Genomic DNA, 16,923 nt, shown 5'->3' on the forward strand with positions numbered 1-16,923 from the left:
GTACTTCTGCCACCACAGCATCGAGCCCACGAGGGCAGTGGCAGCTGAGGTCCTGGTTATGGCACAGGAGCAGAGCACCTATGGGAGGTGGGAGGGGGATGGAAGAAGAGGCAGGTGAGGGAGTCGGGGCCCATGACCATGATACTGAGGCTCCAGAAGTACCTGTTCCTGTGGCCACCGGGGTCTAGGACAGTTTTCACCATGGAGTTTCTTAGGGCAGTCAATACCGAGGAAACTGCTGTGACAGGGTCTGGCAGGCGCAGATGTCTTTAATCTGAGGTATGGCCAGAGACAGGGCTGAAGCCTGCCGGGGTGGGAGAGGCAGGGCTTGGGCTGAGCTACACAGGCGTGTCTGGTAGAAGGCTGCAGGCCAGAGTGTTAGGAGGACCACAGACCCGGCCCCTCTCCACTGGCCTGGGCTGCACAGGAGCCAGGCGCCCAGGCGGTAGCTGCTGGAGCACGTGAGCCTGGGACCCCGGCCCGGAAGTGCCGAGACTTGTGCCTTGTCACCAGTGATCATGGCCTGGGCCACATCTCCCACACACATGCAAGTGCCGGCAAAGTCACCCTGGCCGTGGGCGTGATGAATGGCTGCACAGTAATGAAATGGAGACATCAAGACGGGTGGCGGGAAGACGGAGTGTGGCAGACGGGCCGTCCCCACGCGGCGGCAACAAGAAGGATCGCCCAGCGGCCGGGGGCCGTCAAGGGAGAAATTACACATTTACTCTGCCTTTTTCTTACTGCGACGGTGCCCATACATCACCGCTGGGGCCAGGGAGGGACACGCCGGCCAATTTCCAGCATGAGTTATGGGACTCAGAAGCATTGAGACCAGGCTTCTTGCTGGCCCAGCATCACCCGGCCTAACCTGAAGCTGGAGTTGCTGCCACCTGGGGATAGGACCCACTGGTTTAGAGCCTATGGCTCCTGAATCTGAACCTGCCTCCCACCCCCACCCGTGTACCTCTGGGCCCACAGGGGAAGGCTCTGGGGGCCATCTAAATGTCTTCTCTTCCTCTTTTCAGATGACTGCAAGAACATCGCCAACATCATGAAGACACTTGCATACCGAGGCTTCATCTTCAAGCAGACATCAAAGCCGTTCTGACTGGCCGAGGATGGGATGGGGCAGGACAGGGTAGCTGCTTGGCCCAGCCCAAAACCCTCCTCTCCCTCACCAGAGGGGCAAAGGGAGAGTGGCACAGCTCTACGTCCAGAGTGTCCCCCAGCCCGCCCTGTGGGCTTGTGTCCTGGGTAAGGCTTGGCCACTTGGCCCCTCTGGAACAGACACTTTGTGCCCCCTACCCCCTCCCCTCAACCTCAGCCCAGTATCAGGCCCTCCCATTGTGGGCCTGGGCTGGGGGACCTCCTCCTCACTGTCTCCTCCCAGTACAGGCTTCTTGCTGGGGCCACCAAGCCCCCCTGTGCCCCCTCCCATCTGTAGTGCATGGTGTGTGGTGCCCCCAGGGCTCCAGGACAGATCAGGCCCCACCTTGTGTCTACCCCCATCCCCGCTGTGAACGTGCCACTGAATAAAGTCGGGGAAACGAGGCCCTGGGTGTGTGTGTGGACCAGGCAGTGCCGTGCCTGACACTGTCTGGATGTGCAGGGGTTACAGCATATGCCAGGCTGCCCTGTGCTCAAGGCCACCAGTAGAGCTGGCAGTCTCTCGAGCACCTAGGGGACCCACACCGAATATGCACAGGGCCCTGGGGACTGTCTGAGCACAAGGCTGTGTTCAAAGCAGCCGGTATCTACGGTCACTGCTGTGTGTGAACCAACCTGAGTGCAGAACCACGGGTGTTCCTGGATACAGGTGTTTGGGCAAAGCTGGTCAGTGGTTAAAGGGCTGCTAAGGGCCTCAGTGCAGGCAAGCCCCAGCCCCATCCCCATGGAGTGGGTATGGTGATCCCCCTCCTGCCCACCCTCCCAGCCAGGGGCATGAGAAGTGGTGGGAAGGAAAAGGAAGCAGCCCAGTCCAACTCAGCAGCTCTATTTACACAGCACCATCCCACACCCCGTGTGGCCCCTCACGGCTTCTTGGCTTTCTTCACAGAAGAGGAGCTGGAGGCCGATTCCCGTCGCTTCCTCTGAGGAGACACAGAAGGTGCTGAGGTCAATGGCCCCCAGGGTCAGATTCAGGCTGGGTGCACGTGTTTCACTCTCTGAGTCAGGAAGGTGATGCCCACTGACCGACCACCCACTCCCTCATTCTCAGAACCCCTCAGAGTGACGACTCCTGTTGCAGGCACTAGAGGGGGTGGGGCCTGCGTACGCACGTGCGTGTGCTCACTAGCAGGGCCAGTTTGCTCTCCCGGCCTCTTACCGAATTGGGTGTGAGGGGTGCGCCCACCACATCAATGATGGCGTCCTTGCTGGGGTCCGGGCCGAGACCAGGTTCAGGCACCGCCGGCTCCGCCGGGGCCGGCCCCGATGCCGGTGTGGCGGGGCCCCCCAGCACACCGGCCCGGGCCAGCGCCTCGTGCCGGTGCCGCAGCATCTGCAGCTCGTACTCGCAGTTGGCGCATGCCTGCTTGAGCTCGTAGAGCAGCACCAGGTCACTCCGCAGCTCATTGAACATGTGCACCAGCTCCTCCGTGGGCGTCGGGCTCAGTTCTGTGGGCAGGTGGGTGGGAGGCACAGGGACAGAGCTGGGGGCCTGTGGGGAGGCCAGCAGCCGGAACTGCCCCCCAGGCCCGGCCTTTATCCGCGGCCTCGGTGGGGACGTCCTGAGGGGCTGGCCCCCGCACTCACCCACACCCAGCTCCAGCAGCATCTGTTCCAAGGCCTTGATCTTCTTCTGTCCCACAGAGCTTGGCAGCTTCATCTGCAATGACCCAGGCAACTAAGCCCTCTCCCCGCCACAAGCGGTTTAGAATGAAGGAGACTAAAGGAAGTGGGGGGAGTGGAAGAGAAGTTAACCCCTAGAGGCAGCTCTGGGTCACAGAAGAAAACAGCCAGTAAGCGGAATAGAGTGAAAGCTGTGAGCTCGGCCTGGCATCCCCCTGAGATCCCAGTACGTCCGCCTCCACCTGCACCGGCCCCATGGCCTGCAGCATTCAGGCCGCAGAGCCCAGGGCCCAGACACAGTGAAGAAGGTGACTCACGTACCCGCTGGCTCCGCAGCGTGACGCCTGCGGACTTGAAGTCTGGGAACTTGATGCCTGCAGTCTCAGGAACGGCCTGGGGGAGAAGGAGTTACGGAGACCAGGGTGTCACGGGGAGAGGGCCCAGCGTTAGTCCCAGCCCCCTGCCGGCTCCGCGTGCTCTCAGAGCCCTCCACCCTGAGCTGGGCCGACTTGGTCTCCACACCGGCTTCTCAGCCTCCTTCTTCTGGGGGAGCTTCTTCTTGGGGGCCTTGCGTTCCGTGCGCCGCTGCTCGGCAGTGGTGTCCGCCGCTGTTATCAGCTTCTGCAGGTCCTGGCTGCGCTTCTCCCGCTCCTTCTTCCGGGCCTCGATCTTGCGCAGCTCCTGCAGCAGGTACTCCTCCTCCGCCACCTGGGAGAGAGACGCTGAGACGCCCGTGAGGGTCATGGCGCGGTGAGAGGAGATGGGGAGATGGAGGGGTGCCGGGCTGTCTGTGAGGGAACCTGAGCAGCAGGGGATCGTGAGGGAGGTGAGGGCTACAGAGAGCAGGGAGGATGGCCGGCGAGAGGCAGGACTGGATGGGGGCGGGAAGAGGGGGAAGAAGGGGAGCTGGGTCTAGGGAGTTGAGGGTATGGAGGAGGGAGGCAACGGTCAAGGGGTTTCACGGCACGGAGCAGAGTCTGTGGGACTTGGGCTGACCTGCTCTGGGGTCCGGTTATAGAGACGCTCCAGCTGTTCCTTCCGCCGTCGCTCGTGCCCAGCATCAAACACTGGTATCTTGAGGTCTGTGCCTGGCACGGCCCGCACGTTGGCAAGCTTGGCACAGATGTGGTAGTAGCGCTCCTTCAAGTCCTCCACAGAACGCTTCTGACGATAAAGATATAGAGAGAGGAAAGATGAATACTCAGAGGCATGTGGAAAGGAGAACATGAAGGTAGTGGGCCTGCCACGCCCGGGGGTTGGGCCCACATGCAAATGCACGATACCAGCTCACCCTGAACTGCTGGTGGTCATACCGGTCGTGGATAACAACAAAACGTAGGTCAAAGCGGCGGCTAAGGTCAAAGAGGTGGTCGGTTTCTGCCTTTGTCCAAGCGTCGTCATGAAGATAGAGCTGGTACTCCTGCTCTGAATACACGGGCACCTGCACCGTCTGCAGGCATGGAGGGACAGGGGCCCACGTCACGGCACGTCCCGCAGGCTCCAGCAGCCTGACCACAGCCCCTCCTGTTTATTGTCAATCCCTGGGCTGGACAAAAGCAAATCCTCTGCCTGGGACCCTGCACAGGGCACCTGGAGATGATGTTTCCAGAGCAAGAAAAGAAACTGCTTGACCAAAGGCCCTGGCAGCCTCTAGAACTGTTGCCTGCCTCTGAATCCACTCCAGGACCAACTTCATCATGCCTTCGGCTCCAGAGCCTCGGTAACAGGACACATGCTCCTGACCCGATGGTTAAGGTGAGGGGACCACGTGTAAGTGCTTCTGGGGAGTCCAAAGGTCAACTTTGGAGTAAGGAAGATGGCTAAATTCTGGAGAAAGGCCCAGAAGCCCTAGTCATGGCACACTTGTCTGAAGCACTCCTGCCACCCAGTGGTGACAGTGAGACTTGCAGCTCCCCCGGAGCTGGCCAAGGTCACATCTCTAAGGAAAAGGCACCTGAATCCTACTCGCAACATACACCCCCCACCCCAACACCCATGCCCTGTCCCCCAGACCTCCCTCAGGGACAAACAGCACCACCACCAGCTGCGTCTATCAGTCAGAGACCCCAGGAAAGAGACAATGCTAGGCTGGACCATGGAAGTTTCTCCATCAAAGACCACATTGGCTCTGAACCTGCTCTCAAAACCCTTATGTCCAGCTGCCTCTTGGACATCTCCTACCGGAGATCCTATATACATCTCAAACTGAATATGTTCAGGTGATACATGTTAACTAGGTTTACTGGGGTGGTCATTTCACAATATATACAAATACTGGATCATTATGTTGTAACCCGAAGCTAATATATGTATGATATATAATAATTATACCTCAATTAAAAAAAAATCCTAATATGTTCAGTACTGAGCTCATCGCCCTCCCTCAAACTCCTATCTCCCCCAGTCCGGATCTCAGTCAGTGTCACCATCACCCAAGCGGAAACCTAGCAGGCATATTTAAATCCTACCTTTACCCTTGACCCATCCCCTTTCCCACATCTGTGGATTTTACCTCCCAATTCTGTATCTCCTCTGCCACAACCCTGTCCAGACCACCACTACCCCTTGCCTGGATAGAGAAACAGCCTCCCCACTGGCGTCTCTGCCTCCATTTAATCCTCTTCCAAACAATTCTCCATCTGCAGCCAAGATGTGACCTCTCTGAACACTGCTACTTAAAATAAAAAGAAGCTCACCGTCAAGCAAGGGAGATGGTCATTCATTCAACAAATATTTATCATGGGCCTGCTAGCCCTATGCTGGGGACACAATGCTGAATAAGACAGACAGGGGCCTTGCCTTCTCAGAGCTCACAGTCCAGCTGAAAATTTAGTAAAGTGCAGTGAATTTGATGACAAAGGTATGCCTAGGGTATAATGAGTGACACCTGATGCAGCCTGGGACAAGGGTTGTCAGGGAAGAGGTAAATGGAGCCTGGTTCAGTCTTAAGGTTAAGTAGAACTGAACCAGTGAGGGAAGGCGCTGGAGAGACTCCTAAGCAGGGGGGCCACATAAACAGCGATGAGAGAGAAATGGCCTGATGTGTGCGGGCTTGGCAGTCAGGGACACTAAGGGAAACAAGAAAAGGGTGAGACAGGGAGAGGCCTGAAGAGAGCCTGGAGAGTTGACAGAGGCAAGATGCTGTAAGCCTTGTGTGACTGCTAAGGAGTCTGGAATTCATCCTGTGGGTGACGGGAGTCAGTAAGGTTAGTTTTAAAGAGAGGAGTGAGATGGTCATGATTCTCTTTTACAAAGACCACCCTGGCAACAGTGAAGACGGGGTGAAACATGAGCCTGGGAGACCAGCTGGCAGGTTTAAGAAATAATCCAGGTGGGAAGTGAAGAGGCCTGAAATAAAGCAGCACCAGTGGAAGGTAGAGAAAAGGGCATGGACTTGAGAGGCTTTAGATTAAACATCATAGGATGTGACAACTGGCTGTGAGGGGTGAGAGAAGATGCTGTCATAGGTAACTCCTATGTTTCTGGCTTGAGCAGGAAAGCGGCTGGGGAGCCACAGACTGAAAGCGGGACCCCAGGAGAGAGCAGTATTGGAGGGAAGATTGTTAGTTTCCTTTACTTCGACTTCACTCTCCACCCAGTCACCACGATCTTTCTAAAATTCAAATCTGATCCCGACACCTCTCTACTTAAAATTTGCCAGTGGCTCCCTAAAGACATCAGAGCAAAGCCCAAATTCCTGAGCCTGGCTGCCAAGCCCTGCCTGATGTGGCCCTGCTGCCCTCTCAGGTCTCATCTCCCACCATATCCTACCTTGGACTTCAGGCTCCATCAACAGGGAAATGCCCACAGCATCCCACACATATGACTGATTTTTCATTTATGCCTTTGCTCATGATGTCCCCTCTGCCTGAACAAGTCACTGCACTCCTTTTCTACTATTACCTGGTAACATCCTTCGAGACTCAAATCAATACCATATGACCCAGCAATCCCACTCCTGGGCATATATCCGGAGAAAACTCTAATTTGCAAAAATACATGCACCCCTATGTTTATAGCAGCACTATTCACAGTAGCCAAGACACGGAAGCAAGCTAAATGCCCATCGACAGATGAATGGATAAAGAAGATGTGGTATATATACAATGGAATATTACTCAGCCATAAAAAAGAATGAAATAATGCCATTTGCAGCAACGTGGATGGACCCAGAGATTATCATACTAAGTGAAGTAAGTCAGACAGAGAAAGACAAATATCATATGACATCACTTATATGAGAAATCAAAAATATAATAGAAATGAACTTATTTACAAAACAGAAACAGACTCACAGACATAGAAAACAAACAGCTACCAAAGGGGAAGGGGGAGAGGGATAAATAGGAGTTTGGGATTAGCAGATACAAACTACAATATGTAAAACAAATAAACAAGGTCATACTGTACAGCACAGGGAGCTATATTCAATATCTTGTATTAACCTATAATGGAAAAGAGTAAGAAAAAGAATACACACACACACACATAACTAAATCACTTTGCTGTACACCAGTAACACAACATTGTAAGTCAACTATACTTCAATTAAAAAAAAAACTCAAGTTCTAACTTCTCCAGGAAGTTTCCATGACCTTCAGTTCCTCCCAATATGGCATGTATCCCACCAAACTGTAATTGCCTGTGCCTCCCCCCAGCGCCCCATCAACATGCAGAGTTTCTAGAGGGCAGATACTGTGTCTGATTCATGTTTGTGCCCTCACTGCCTCGGGCTTGACTCGGCATGCAGTAGTATTTACTAAATACAAAATGAACACTCTTTTGTCTTTACCTCAAATTGTCTCATCCAACCTTCCCACCCCCACCTCAAATCTCTTACCTCTTGCTTATCCCTTCTCAGTCTTACATCTCCAGCCTCTCCCTCCACTGGACCTGAGGGGCCTAAGGATGGTGGTGAGGGGCCTAAGGAGGAAAACCAGTTTGGGGGCATGGGGGAGAATGATGGGTCACACCTGGACGTACTGAGTCTGAGAGACCTGTGAGCCATCCAGGGGGAGGTGTCCAGGTGCAGGTGGGTATACTGGCTGCGGGGAAGGAAGTCAGGACTTGGGAGTCCTGGGTTCAAGCCCCCAGTGCTTGCAGGCTCGAAGTCTAGGCTGCTCCAAGCTGCAGGGACTGTGGGGCCGTATCGTGAGTGGCTTAAACAACAGCCTAGGGAATCCGAGCCCAGCCCAGCTCTGCTTCTCACTGGCTGGGTGAGTCTGTATAAGGCCCTGCCATCTGAGCCACAGTAATCTAGACCAGAGATAATTCAGCTTGGCTTAGGGTACAGAGAATGAAGAACACAGGCAGATGGGATTTATTATAGAAACAGAGTCAGCAGGACTCAATGACTAGATGTATCACTGAAGTCTAACTCAAATGCCAGCTTCTCAGAGAGGCCCTCCCTGACCACCCTATCTATTAGGCCTCCCCTACACCTACAAGTTCACTCTTTATCTCATTTCATACCTTGGTTTTATTTTATTGACGGCTCTTATCTGAAAGAATCCAATTCATTTGCTTACATGTTTGTTATCTGTCTTCCCCTACCTTCTTTGTTCCATTGTTGATTGAAATAATATGAGAGCTAAGGGAGAAGCTAAGTCAAGGATGATTCCCAAACTTGTGGTTTGGGCAACTGGGTGGATAGTGGTGTCATTCATTCACTTATGTGAGGAACAGGTTTGGGGGTGGGGAACTGAGAGAAGATTATGAGTTCTGCTCAAGGGTATCCATTTGATCTGAAGTACCCGTGGGGCCTTCGGGGAGAGAGGTAAGCAAATGACTGGATATATGTGGACTGCTGCTCTGGACTGGAGATACTGAATTGGGGTTAATGGCATACAGAGGGTAACTGAGGTCACAGGGTAAATGAGACACACTAGGGAGAAAGTGGAGAGTGAGAAGAGTAGAGGACCTAGGACACAGCTCTGAAGAATAGCGAGAAATAAAAGGCTAAAGCAACAAACCAAAACTCAGAGCAGGTCTAGGAGAGGACAGGATCCCATGGGCAGTGAAGACCCACAGAGGTATTTGCACCAATGACTGAGTGGGCAACCACTGTTAATGACCTGGCCTGAGGGGGCCTCTGGAGCCAACTAGGAGACTGGAGTGCTCAGGCAAGTGGCTCAGAGTAGGTGGGCAACCTTGGCCTACGTCCCAATGGTGGTGGCTCACCTTATTGAACCTGGCGAAGGGGTAGTCCTTGCCCTCCTCTGCTGCCCGTCGCCAGTGGAAGAACATGGCTCCATCCTTGCGGGCTGGGTTGGTGAATGGCATCCACTTCCACGGCCGTACCTTCTTGGAGCCCAACTTGGCCTTCACTGTGCGGTAGCCTTGACCAGTGTCACTGGGTAGCAGTGGGGGTGCATCCCTGGAAGCAGGGTTTAAGGAGGTGAGAGATTACAGTCAGAAGGTGTGTAGAGAGCCTTTGGACCCAGGCTGCTGATCTACCATAGAGCAAGGAAGTCACGTCCTGGAGTGAGACATCCGAGCTCCCACATCCTAAGCAAGCGTGGAGAGGGGAGCGGGGAGAAAACTGGCTGGGAAAATTAGGAGCTAGGGACATGCAGGTTGGTCAGGGACCAAAGCCTGGGGGATCTGGGATTCTAATACTTGCTTCTTGTCAGAGTAGAGCAGTGCATAGACCTCCCGGTGCATGCCCTCGGGCCTCTTGAAGGTCAGTGTCTCAGAGGACTTCTTGGACTTTTTCTGGGGAGGGAAACCACAGGAGAGGAACCACAGGCTAGACTCCCTTCCCTGAAAATTCTTTAGCCCAGCTCAATCCCTGAACAAACCAGCATCTACAGGTACAATGACACACATACACACTGTGACACATAATGACACACTATGAAGGTACAGAAACCCACTCAAGGGGCACCTGGGTCTGAGCAGGTCATTCCCCTCCACACCCGTACCTCAGAGCCCTACCTGTCAGAGCAGAAGATGCTTTTCCAGCATCTCTCAGCATGTCACACCGAGTTGATGTCCCCCCAATATCCCACAAGTGTCACACTCTCTAGGTCCTGTCTTACAAATGTCACACCCTCTTGGTCCCCACCATTTTCCACGGGGTCCCACCTCCTCCATCCCATCTCACCAAGGTGACACATATTCTCTATCCCGTTATTTCACATCTTTTACCGCCCATCTCACAAGAAGTGTGGCACCTCATCTCTCCCCGAGCCGTCTTCCGTTGTCACTCCTACCCACCACTTCACTAACGCTACCCAGCGCTCTCAGGCACCACTGCTACCTTGTCCGGATTGATAATGTCCTTCTTGCTGATGGTCCCGGAGGCTGCATCCCCCTCTGGACCCCCGAGTTCTAGAATGTCCCGCACATCCGCGCCCGTAGCCATCGCGCCCGAGAGATGGGGGAGCGCCTGAGGAGCTACCAGGCTCAGATCGGGGGGCAGAGCCACTTCAGCCCCAAGTGGGGGCGGGGTGAAGAAGCGGGCCGCGAGGACGAGAGTGGCTCAGGGTCAGGTCGGGGCCCCGCCACTGTCCCGCCGCCTGGGTCTCCCTAACGGCCCCAGCTGCCTCCTAAGCCCCAGCGCCTCCGCACCTAGACGTCCGGGCTGTGGCCCAGCGAATCCCCTATCCCCGCAAAGCCGCAAACAGAAACTTCCGGTCGTGCGCGTTAGAAATGTGGCCGTCAGGAACACTTCCGGTCTGTGCTTAGCGGAAACCGAGCCGGCTGGTAACCCAGTGTGAAAACTACTGACCGCGCAGGGACTGCTGCACTCCTTGCCTCCCAGGAGCCCGCGCGTTTCCTGGGCTGCATGCTTTCTGGCATTTTCCCTCTGCGTTGCTCCGTCGCGCAATGAAGAGAGAGTGCACAGCTTTGTGACCTTGGAAGTCGCTTAATTTCTCTGAACTCGTTTCTTCACTTTAAAATGGAAATTGTCATGGTACCTGCGTAAGTGAAGTGCCAATAATCCATGTAAAACATTTGCACGGTGCCTTTTTTCATTACATAAATTAGTGGTATTAATTGTCCCTGTTCATTAAGTGCTAAGTACGTACCAGATACTGCTACGCGTTCGAGATGAAGAGATCAACTGGACAAGGCAGAGTTTCCCAGGGTGGCTGCCAAGATGGAGTGAGGTCTGGACCCTCGCTTGCACCTCCTCTGATGAGGTGGGGTGTGGGTTGGGGCCTCATGGGGCTTTCCTGGAGCCCAGCTTCCTGGAAATTCACTAGTCTGGGAGCTAACTGCACTAGTGTGGGTTCCAAAGAAGTCCAAGAACACAGCCCCAAACAGGTAGCAGCTGGAAGAAGTATCCCTCAAAGGAAGAAACTTGCTGATCTCCCTGGAGAGAGAGAAACTTCTAGAACAGGAGGTCCTGAGGAAGCACAGAAGGGACAGGAGAAGCAGCTCCCAACTTCAGCCTCTGCAAACTACCCTGTAGACATGGAGGACACTGGGCATTGAGCATGGGGGATGGAGTGGAGCTTGTAAGGTATTAAGGAGACCAGGCCCCAAGCCAGGGGCATGTCAAAAATCCAAGCAGGGCCTGGAGAAGCAGACAGCCCACACAAGTGAGCTATCAATGTTGTAACTTATTCTGGCTTGGAGGCATATGGGGACATAGCTGCTGCAGCCCACAAGCCTAGCTAGACCCTGAAAGTTTGAAGAACTGGGCCTAGAGGTACAAACCTTGCCCTGTTCCTGAGGCCTGATTCCTGGGTGAATCCTCTGAGCTCTAAACAGTTTCCAGGGGACGCCAGGGTCTTGCAGCAGAAATTGTCCACAGTGTAAGGGAATGATCCTTGGAGCGAGAAGTGGGAGAGGGTCCTGCACCTCTGCCTCAAAACCCTTGACTCTGCCTGTAGTTACTGTGTTGCATAATTATTTGTTTAAGATATGTTTCTCTTGATAGAATCATTTCTGTGAGGGCAAGGATCGTGGTACATAAATGTGTGTATGTGTAAGGCATTATTCTAGGCTCTGGGGATGCAGTGGGTGAATGAGATACAAATATTTCCCAGTGGGGCTTGTAACTAGCATATGAACAATAAAATAGATAGTGTAAGTTTGATGGTGACAAGTGCTGTGAAAAAAATAAAATAGGGTAATAGGATGGGGGACTATGTGGAACCTCAGGGAAGTTTTCTCCAGGGAGCTGAAATCAGAGCTGAGGTTTAAGTGATGGAAATAGCCACCTGGGGAAGGAGAGTTTCAGACATGAGGAATAACACGTGCAAAGTCTCTAAAATGGAAGGAACTATGTGTTGAAAGGACATAAAGAAAAAAGGCCAGTGTGGTGGCTGTTGGGTGAGGAGGGGGAGAATAGGAAGACTTAAGATCAGAGGTAGGCATTGGGGGCCATGATAAGGTGTTTACCCTAAGGTTAATCATTTGTCATTCTGTCTTGGCCATGGCCTGGTTCTGTCGCCATCCTGGAGTGCCACCTTAGCTGCTGCCATTAAGAAATCCCCCAGAATGACGGGTCCAGAGCTGCTCATTCCTTCGGGAAACTGAGTCCAGGGGTTGGGGAAAAGAGGACGAGAGAGGGATGCCTCTCTCTTGACCCTTCTGGGGAGCCACTGCTACACTTTCTCTACCAGACTGCAGGTGACAACGGGTCTCCCTGCCAGCCCCGAGAGGAGCTTATTCTGCGGTGCCCACCCAGCTGACCCTCTTCAGGAACCCAGCATCACTTCTGAAGAGACTCTTGCATTGCAGTGTCCTATTGAGGGGCCTGGGAGAGGGACTTCAGGCTGGGGTGCTCTGGGGCTGCAAAGTTGACTTTAACAGAGTTTTTATTCAATCCTGAGAGCAATGTGAAGCCATTGAAGGGTGTGTGGAGGTGGCATGGGGAGGAGAGTTAGGAAGAAGGCTGAAAAGAGTCAGATCCATCTTTTAGAAAGATAACTGGTGGCTTGCCAGTGGGGAGGATGAAGCTGGAGGCAGGAGAACCTGGTGAGAGGCAGCGGTAGAGTCAGCTGGGACTGGGGGCTGGTTGGCTGTGGCAGTAGGATGCAGAATAAAAAAGAGTCGCAGAAGCCCCTCCCTCCTCAGCCTCTCTGTTCACAGCTGCGCCCAGAAAGAGTGGACTGGAGCTCCTGAGTGCCTGGCCTGGCTCTCTCCTTCCTTTCCCCCTCTCCCCTCCTCCCCTCTCCTACCAAGACTATTCACTCCTTAAGCATGGCACTGGGTCTCCTCATCCTCTGGTCTCTCCCAGCATGTGCCCTATTTGCAGGGGCTCCTTAGAAACTGTGAGAAAGGGAAGGTGGTCTGTGTGTGGTGTGATCAAGATCCAGAACCGCTCAGTCTGACCTGGTCTTGCTCAGGTTAATTATGAAGAACATTTTCCAACTAATAGGACAAATTTCCCACTTTTTGAAATGTGCGAAGAACATGATTAGGAAAGTCACAGAAGAGGTGCAACAGCCAGTAACCATACAGATAAGCATTCCACCTCACTGGGATTGAAAGAGCTGAAAAATTGAAAGCTATAATGAGAAATCATTTTATGCCTATCAGATAGGTAAAACTTGAACATAACTGTGATACCTATTTTTGACAAGGATATGGACGACATAGGCACCAGCCTACTGTTGGTGGGAATGTACATTGATTCGATTTTGTTCATTAGTTCATTCAACAAATAATTGTTTAGTACTTACTGTAAGCCACTTAGATATGCCACTACATGCCAGGCCCTGTGCCATAGAGGCCTCAGCAGTCCAGAAGGAAAAGTGATCACTGCCTTCAGCTGGTACATTAAGAACTGTGCACTTGATCGTGTGAAAGTTGTACCTCAATAAAAAGAAAAACAGGTAGATGGGAACTGGAGCTGCCAATGAGGCCTGATCAAGATGACAACCTCTCCAAAGCATCCTGCGCCCCTGGGGGGAAAGCCAGTGGGGCGCGCGAGATTGGCAAAGTCGAGGGCAAGGAGCTGGAGGACGGTGGCATCGACAAGGCCTGTGTGGTCCCCGGCCAGTTCTGGGGGCCAAAGAAAGATCAAGACCTCCTCTGGGAATGGCTGGAAGACACGTGTGGCACCAACAGGGAGCAGTCCCCGGACAGTGCCAGGTGACTTCCGGAGGGGAGCGCCTCCCTTGGTGCTCTCGGGAGCCCCGCCCGCATCCCCAGCCCCAGCGCTGAGTCTCCAGAGTTTGCGGCTGGGTGGACACTCCACCTCCATCCTCCGCAAAGGAAAAGATTGCTGTTGTCAAACTCACCGCCCATGTATTCCAGGGTTTGTGGGAGTTCTCTCCCCGCACCATTTCAGCTTTTTTGGAATTCGTGCTCTTGCAGGCATCTCCCTTCTCCTTCCCCTGCCAGTTCCACGTCGACAATTACCAGCTTTCCTGAGTGGACTCCTGGCCCCTTCCCTCACCCTCGCTCCCCCCACCTGTGGTCTATTTTATGCCATTTGGCTTTTTTTTTTTTTTTTTTTTTAGTTCAGTCTTTCCAGCAGCCAGAACTCTGAGAAATAAGTTTCTACTGTTTAAGTCACTCAGGCTATATAGTATTTGTTAGAGCAGCTCAAACTAAGACAACTTTTTTTCTTCTTTTATATACATGTTGTATTTTTCTTTGAGCCAGTCCTTCCAAAATCTTGGAGTATCTTACAAACTTCTTTGCAAGTCAGTTCTTTAGCTTTCCTAAACTAAATAAATAAATAAAAATTAAAGTAAGAAACAAGATGCCACAGCTTATACCACTCACCTCAAAGAAAGAGTTAAAAGCTTGGTGGCCCTCTTTGGGTTTGGAGGCGATGTGTACTATTTTGGGGCATGCTGCTCTGACTCACTTACCAGTAATCTGTAAGTTTAGAGAGGAACCTGGCTCCAAAGGGGGTTCTCCAAAAGGTAGGTCCAGGTTGCAATGCAAGCTGTGTTACCAGTCGGGCCTGATTATCCAATAGACCCAATGGTTTTGGAAGTATTTTGTGACAAAAAACTTACATATACCTTCTGGCAACCCCAATTGGAGAATTACAGCATGGGCACCTAGGATTCTGAAGTAAGGCTCTGATCCCACCTGCAAACCACTGGCTACTACTTGAAAAACAGTCTTTGGCTTACAGCAACCCTGGTAGAAACTGAACATTTGTCCACGAGATGCTGTGAACCCACCCAATGTGAACTGAGAATTATCCAATCCCCTGGACCATAAAGTTGGTGATGCAAGTCAGCATTCCATGATAAAATGTAAGGGGTATTTAGACCTTTCTTATTTTCAATTACAAATACTTAGAGCTATAATTCTCACCCTAATGACTGCTTTAGCTGCATCCTACTAATCATTTTACATTTTCATTATCATTCTAATTTCCCTTGTGATTGCTTCTTTGATCCATGGATTGTTTAGAACTATGTTGCTTAATTTTCAAATATTTGGGAGTTTTCTAGGTATCATGATTATTGATATCGAATTTAATTTTATTGTGGTCATAGAACATATTCTATATGATTTCAATCCTTTCAAATTCTTTTTTTTAATTTAATTTTATTTTTTTATACAGCAGGTTCTTATTAATTATCTATTTTATACATATTAGTGTATATATGTCAATCCCAATCTCCCAATTCGTCCCACCACCACTCCCCACTCCCGCTCTCCCCCCTTGGTATCCATACGTTTGTTCTCTGCATCTGTGTCTCTATTTCTGCCTTGCAAACCAGTTCATCTGTACCATTTTTCTAGTCATTTCAAATGTATTGAGGTTTGTTTTATGGCCCAGCATGTGGTCCATTGGTGAACATATCGTGTGTATTTGAAAAGAATGTTTACCCTGCAGTCCTGGTACAGAGTTTTATAAATTTCAGTTAGGGCAAGATGATTGATGGTATTGTTCACATAATCTATGTCTTTATTGATTTTTTATGTCTCTTAGTCTATTGCTGAAGATTTTTTTTTCATCTCCAGCTATGATTGTGGAATTGTGTATTTCTTCTTTTAATTCTGTCAATTTTTGCTCCACATATTTTGAAGCTCTGTTATTACACATTTTTAATTATTATTTCTTCCTGGTGAATTGATCATTTTATCATTAAGAAATATCTATCTTTATCTCTAGTAATAGTCTTGGTCTTGAAGTATACTTCATCTGATATTATAGCCACTCCAGCCTTCACAAGCTTACTGTTTGCATGGTGTGTCTTTTTCCTTCCGTCTTCTTTCATCTTTTAGAGTACATCTCTTATATACAGCCGATATTTGGGTTTTGCTTTTCTTTATCCATTCAAACAGTCTCTGCCTGTTGAGACCAATAAGTATTCATTGAGCGATGGGTGGTAAAGGAAAACATGCTTAAGCCTTGTCTCTCATTTGTATCCTTTCTACCTGATGCTGAATGCTTTTGGACACTACAGACTTTAGAGTGGATCAAATAGTTTGCAGGTTATATTGGGCAGTTCAGTTTGCAAGGTCACTTGTCCTGGTTGTCCCATGGACAAGCATTCAGTTTCTGTCAGGAACCAGTAGTAAGATAAAGCTGTTTCTCAAAGGAGATCCGTTACTTATCAGACAGGGCATGGCTTTCTTCTGCACTGCTGCTCCTGGGCTCGTTATAGACTCCCTCAGCAAGATGCCTGAAACATGATTGGGATCTGGTGGGTCATGGAGACCAAGTGGCCTCTATCTACTTACATTGCAGCCTAGACCACCTGGACAATTTCCTTTGCTCTGGATTCCTCTCAAAGTTGACAGTCTTTCAGGTCACTCAGTAAATGAGTGGGCTGCAAGACACCCAGATATGATGTATGCTCCCTCAAAAATCCAAGAAAACCACCAAGTACCCAAATTCAACTACTCTAAGACACCATCAACTGAAAGGTGCACCTTTGTTTATATTCCACCGTGAACAGTTTTATAAAACACTATCAGTTAAGCCATAGCATACCATTGATTGTAAGATGAATTCCATTTCAGAGATGTTAGAATGTTGGAATTGTGAATGTGCTAAATGCCACTGAATTGTTCATTTTAAAATGATTAATTTTATGTTATGTGAGTTTTACCTTAATAAATTATTTTCTTAAATGTGAATCAGTAAAATATGGTATTCTGTCTCTTTCATATGGTAGGAGGTTGTAAGGCAAAGCAACTTGTACTTAGGACGGACATTGTGATGCTCCCTAGAACACTGGCTCTCCAGAAACA

General features: G+C 50.9%; 2 protein-coding genes across 12 annotated transcripts in view; one reads left to right on the forward strand and one right to left on the reverse strand.

Moving 5' to 3' along the window:
* Positions 1-2,600, forward strand: part of ERI3 (ERI1 exoribonuclease family member 3) — a 130,369-nt gene extending 127,769 nt beyond the window's left edge. For 2 of the 9 annotated variants that reach the window (XM_089894412.1, XM_089894407.1), the window contains exon 7: positions 1,029-2,594. In XM_089894412.1, coding sequence (XP_089750538.1) covers positions 1,029-1,111 — 83 coding nt within the window. In that variant the 3' untranslated portion in view covers positions 1,112-2,594. Of the gene's footprint in view, positions 1-1,028 lie in introns of all 9 variants that reach the window. The other 7 variants (XM_089894417.1, XM_089894424.1, XR_016387461.1 and 4 more) reach the window with 6 other exon arrangements.
* On the reverse strand, positions 1,981-10,416 carry DMAP1 (DNA methyltransferase 1 associated protein 1). 3 transcript variants are annotated; one of them, XM_089894376.1, is made up of 12 exons: positions 10,055-10,416; positions 9,416-9,507; positions 8,953-9,169; positions 5,578-5,595; positions 5,363-5,461; positions 4,085-4,243; positions 3,790-3,957; positions 3,316-3,501; positions 3,115-3,186; positions 2,758-2,830; positions 2,330-2,619; positions 1,981-2,093 (listed from the first exon to the last, which is right to left on the reverse strand). In XM_089894376.1, the coding sequence occupies exons 1-12, from the start codon at positions 10,157-10,159 to the stop codon at positions 2,034-2,036; spliced, it is 1,539 nt and encodes a 512-aa protein (XP_089750502.1). In that variant the 5' UTR covers positions 10,160-10,416; the 3' UTR covers positions 1,981-2,033. The 3 variants fall into 3 exon arrangements, with proteins under 3 accessions (XP_089750502.1, XP_022431229.2, XP_022431228.2); XM_022575521.3 differs by lacking the exons at positions 5,363-5,461; positions 5,578-5,595 and having other exon boundaries at positions 3,790-3,954; positions 8,974-9,169; positions 10,055-10,415; XM_022575520.3 differs by lacking the exons at positions 5,363-5,461; positions 5,578-5,595 and having other exon boundaries at positions 8,974-9,169; positions 10,055-10,414.
* Positions 10,417-16,923: the final 6,507 nt, after the last annotated feature.

The sequence above is a fragment of the Delphinapterus leucas genome, chromosome 1, assembly GCF_059928025.1.
Source record: "Delphinapterus leucas isolate spDelLeu-1000000601 "Yukka" chromosome 1, BTC_Dleu_Yukka2, whole genome shotgun sequence".
Taxonomy (NCBI): Eukaryota; Metazoa; Chordata; class Mammalia; order Artiodactyla; family Monodontidae; genus Delphinapterus; species Delphinapterus leucas.

Excerpts from the sequence above, each read along its gene's own strand:
- DMAP1 (XM_089894376.1), bottom strand. The coding sequence starts at position 10,159 with ATGGCTACGGGCGCGGATGTGCGGGACATTCTAGAACTCGGGGGTCCA. Across the intron at positions 9,508-10,054 it reads ACATTATCAATCCGGACAAG|AAAAAGTCCAAGAAGTCCTC; the intron begins GTAGCAGTGGTG and ends TTCCCTCCCCAG. Across the intron at positions 2,831-3,114 it reads TCACGCTGCGGAGCCAGCGG|ATGAAGCTGCCAAGCTCTGT; the intron begins GTACGTGAGTCA and ends GGGTCATTGCAG.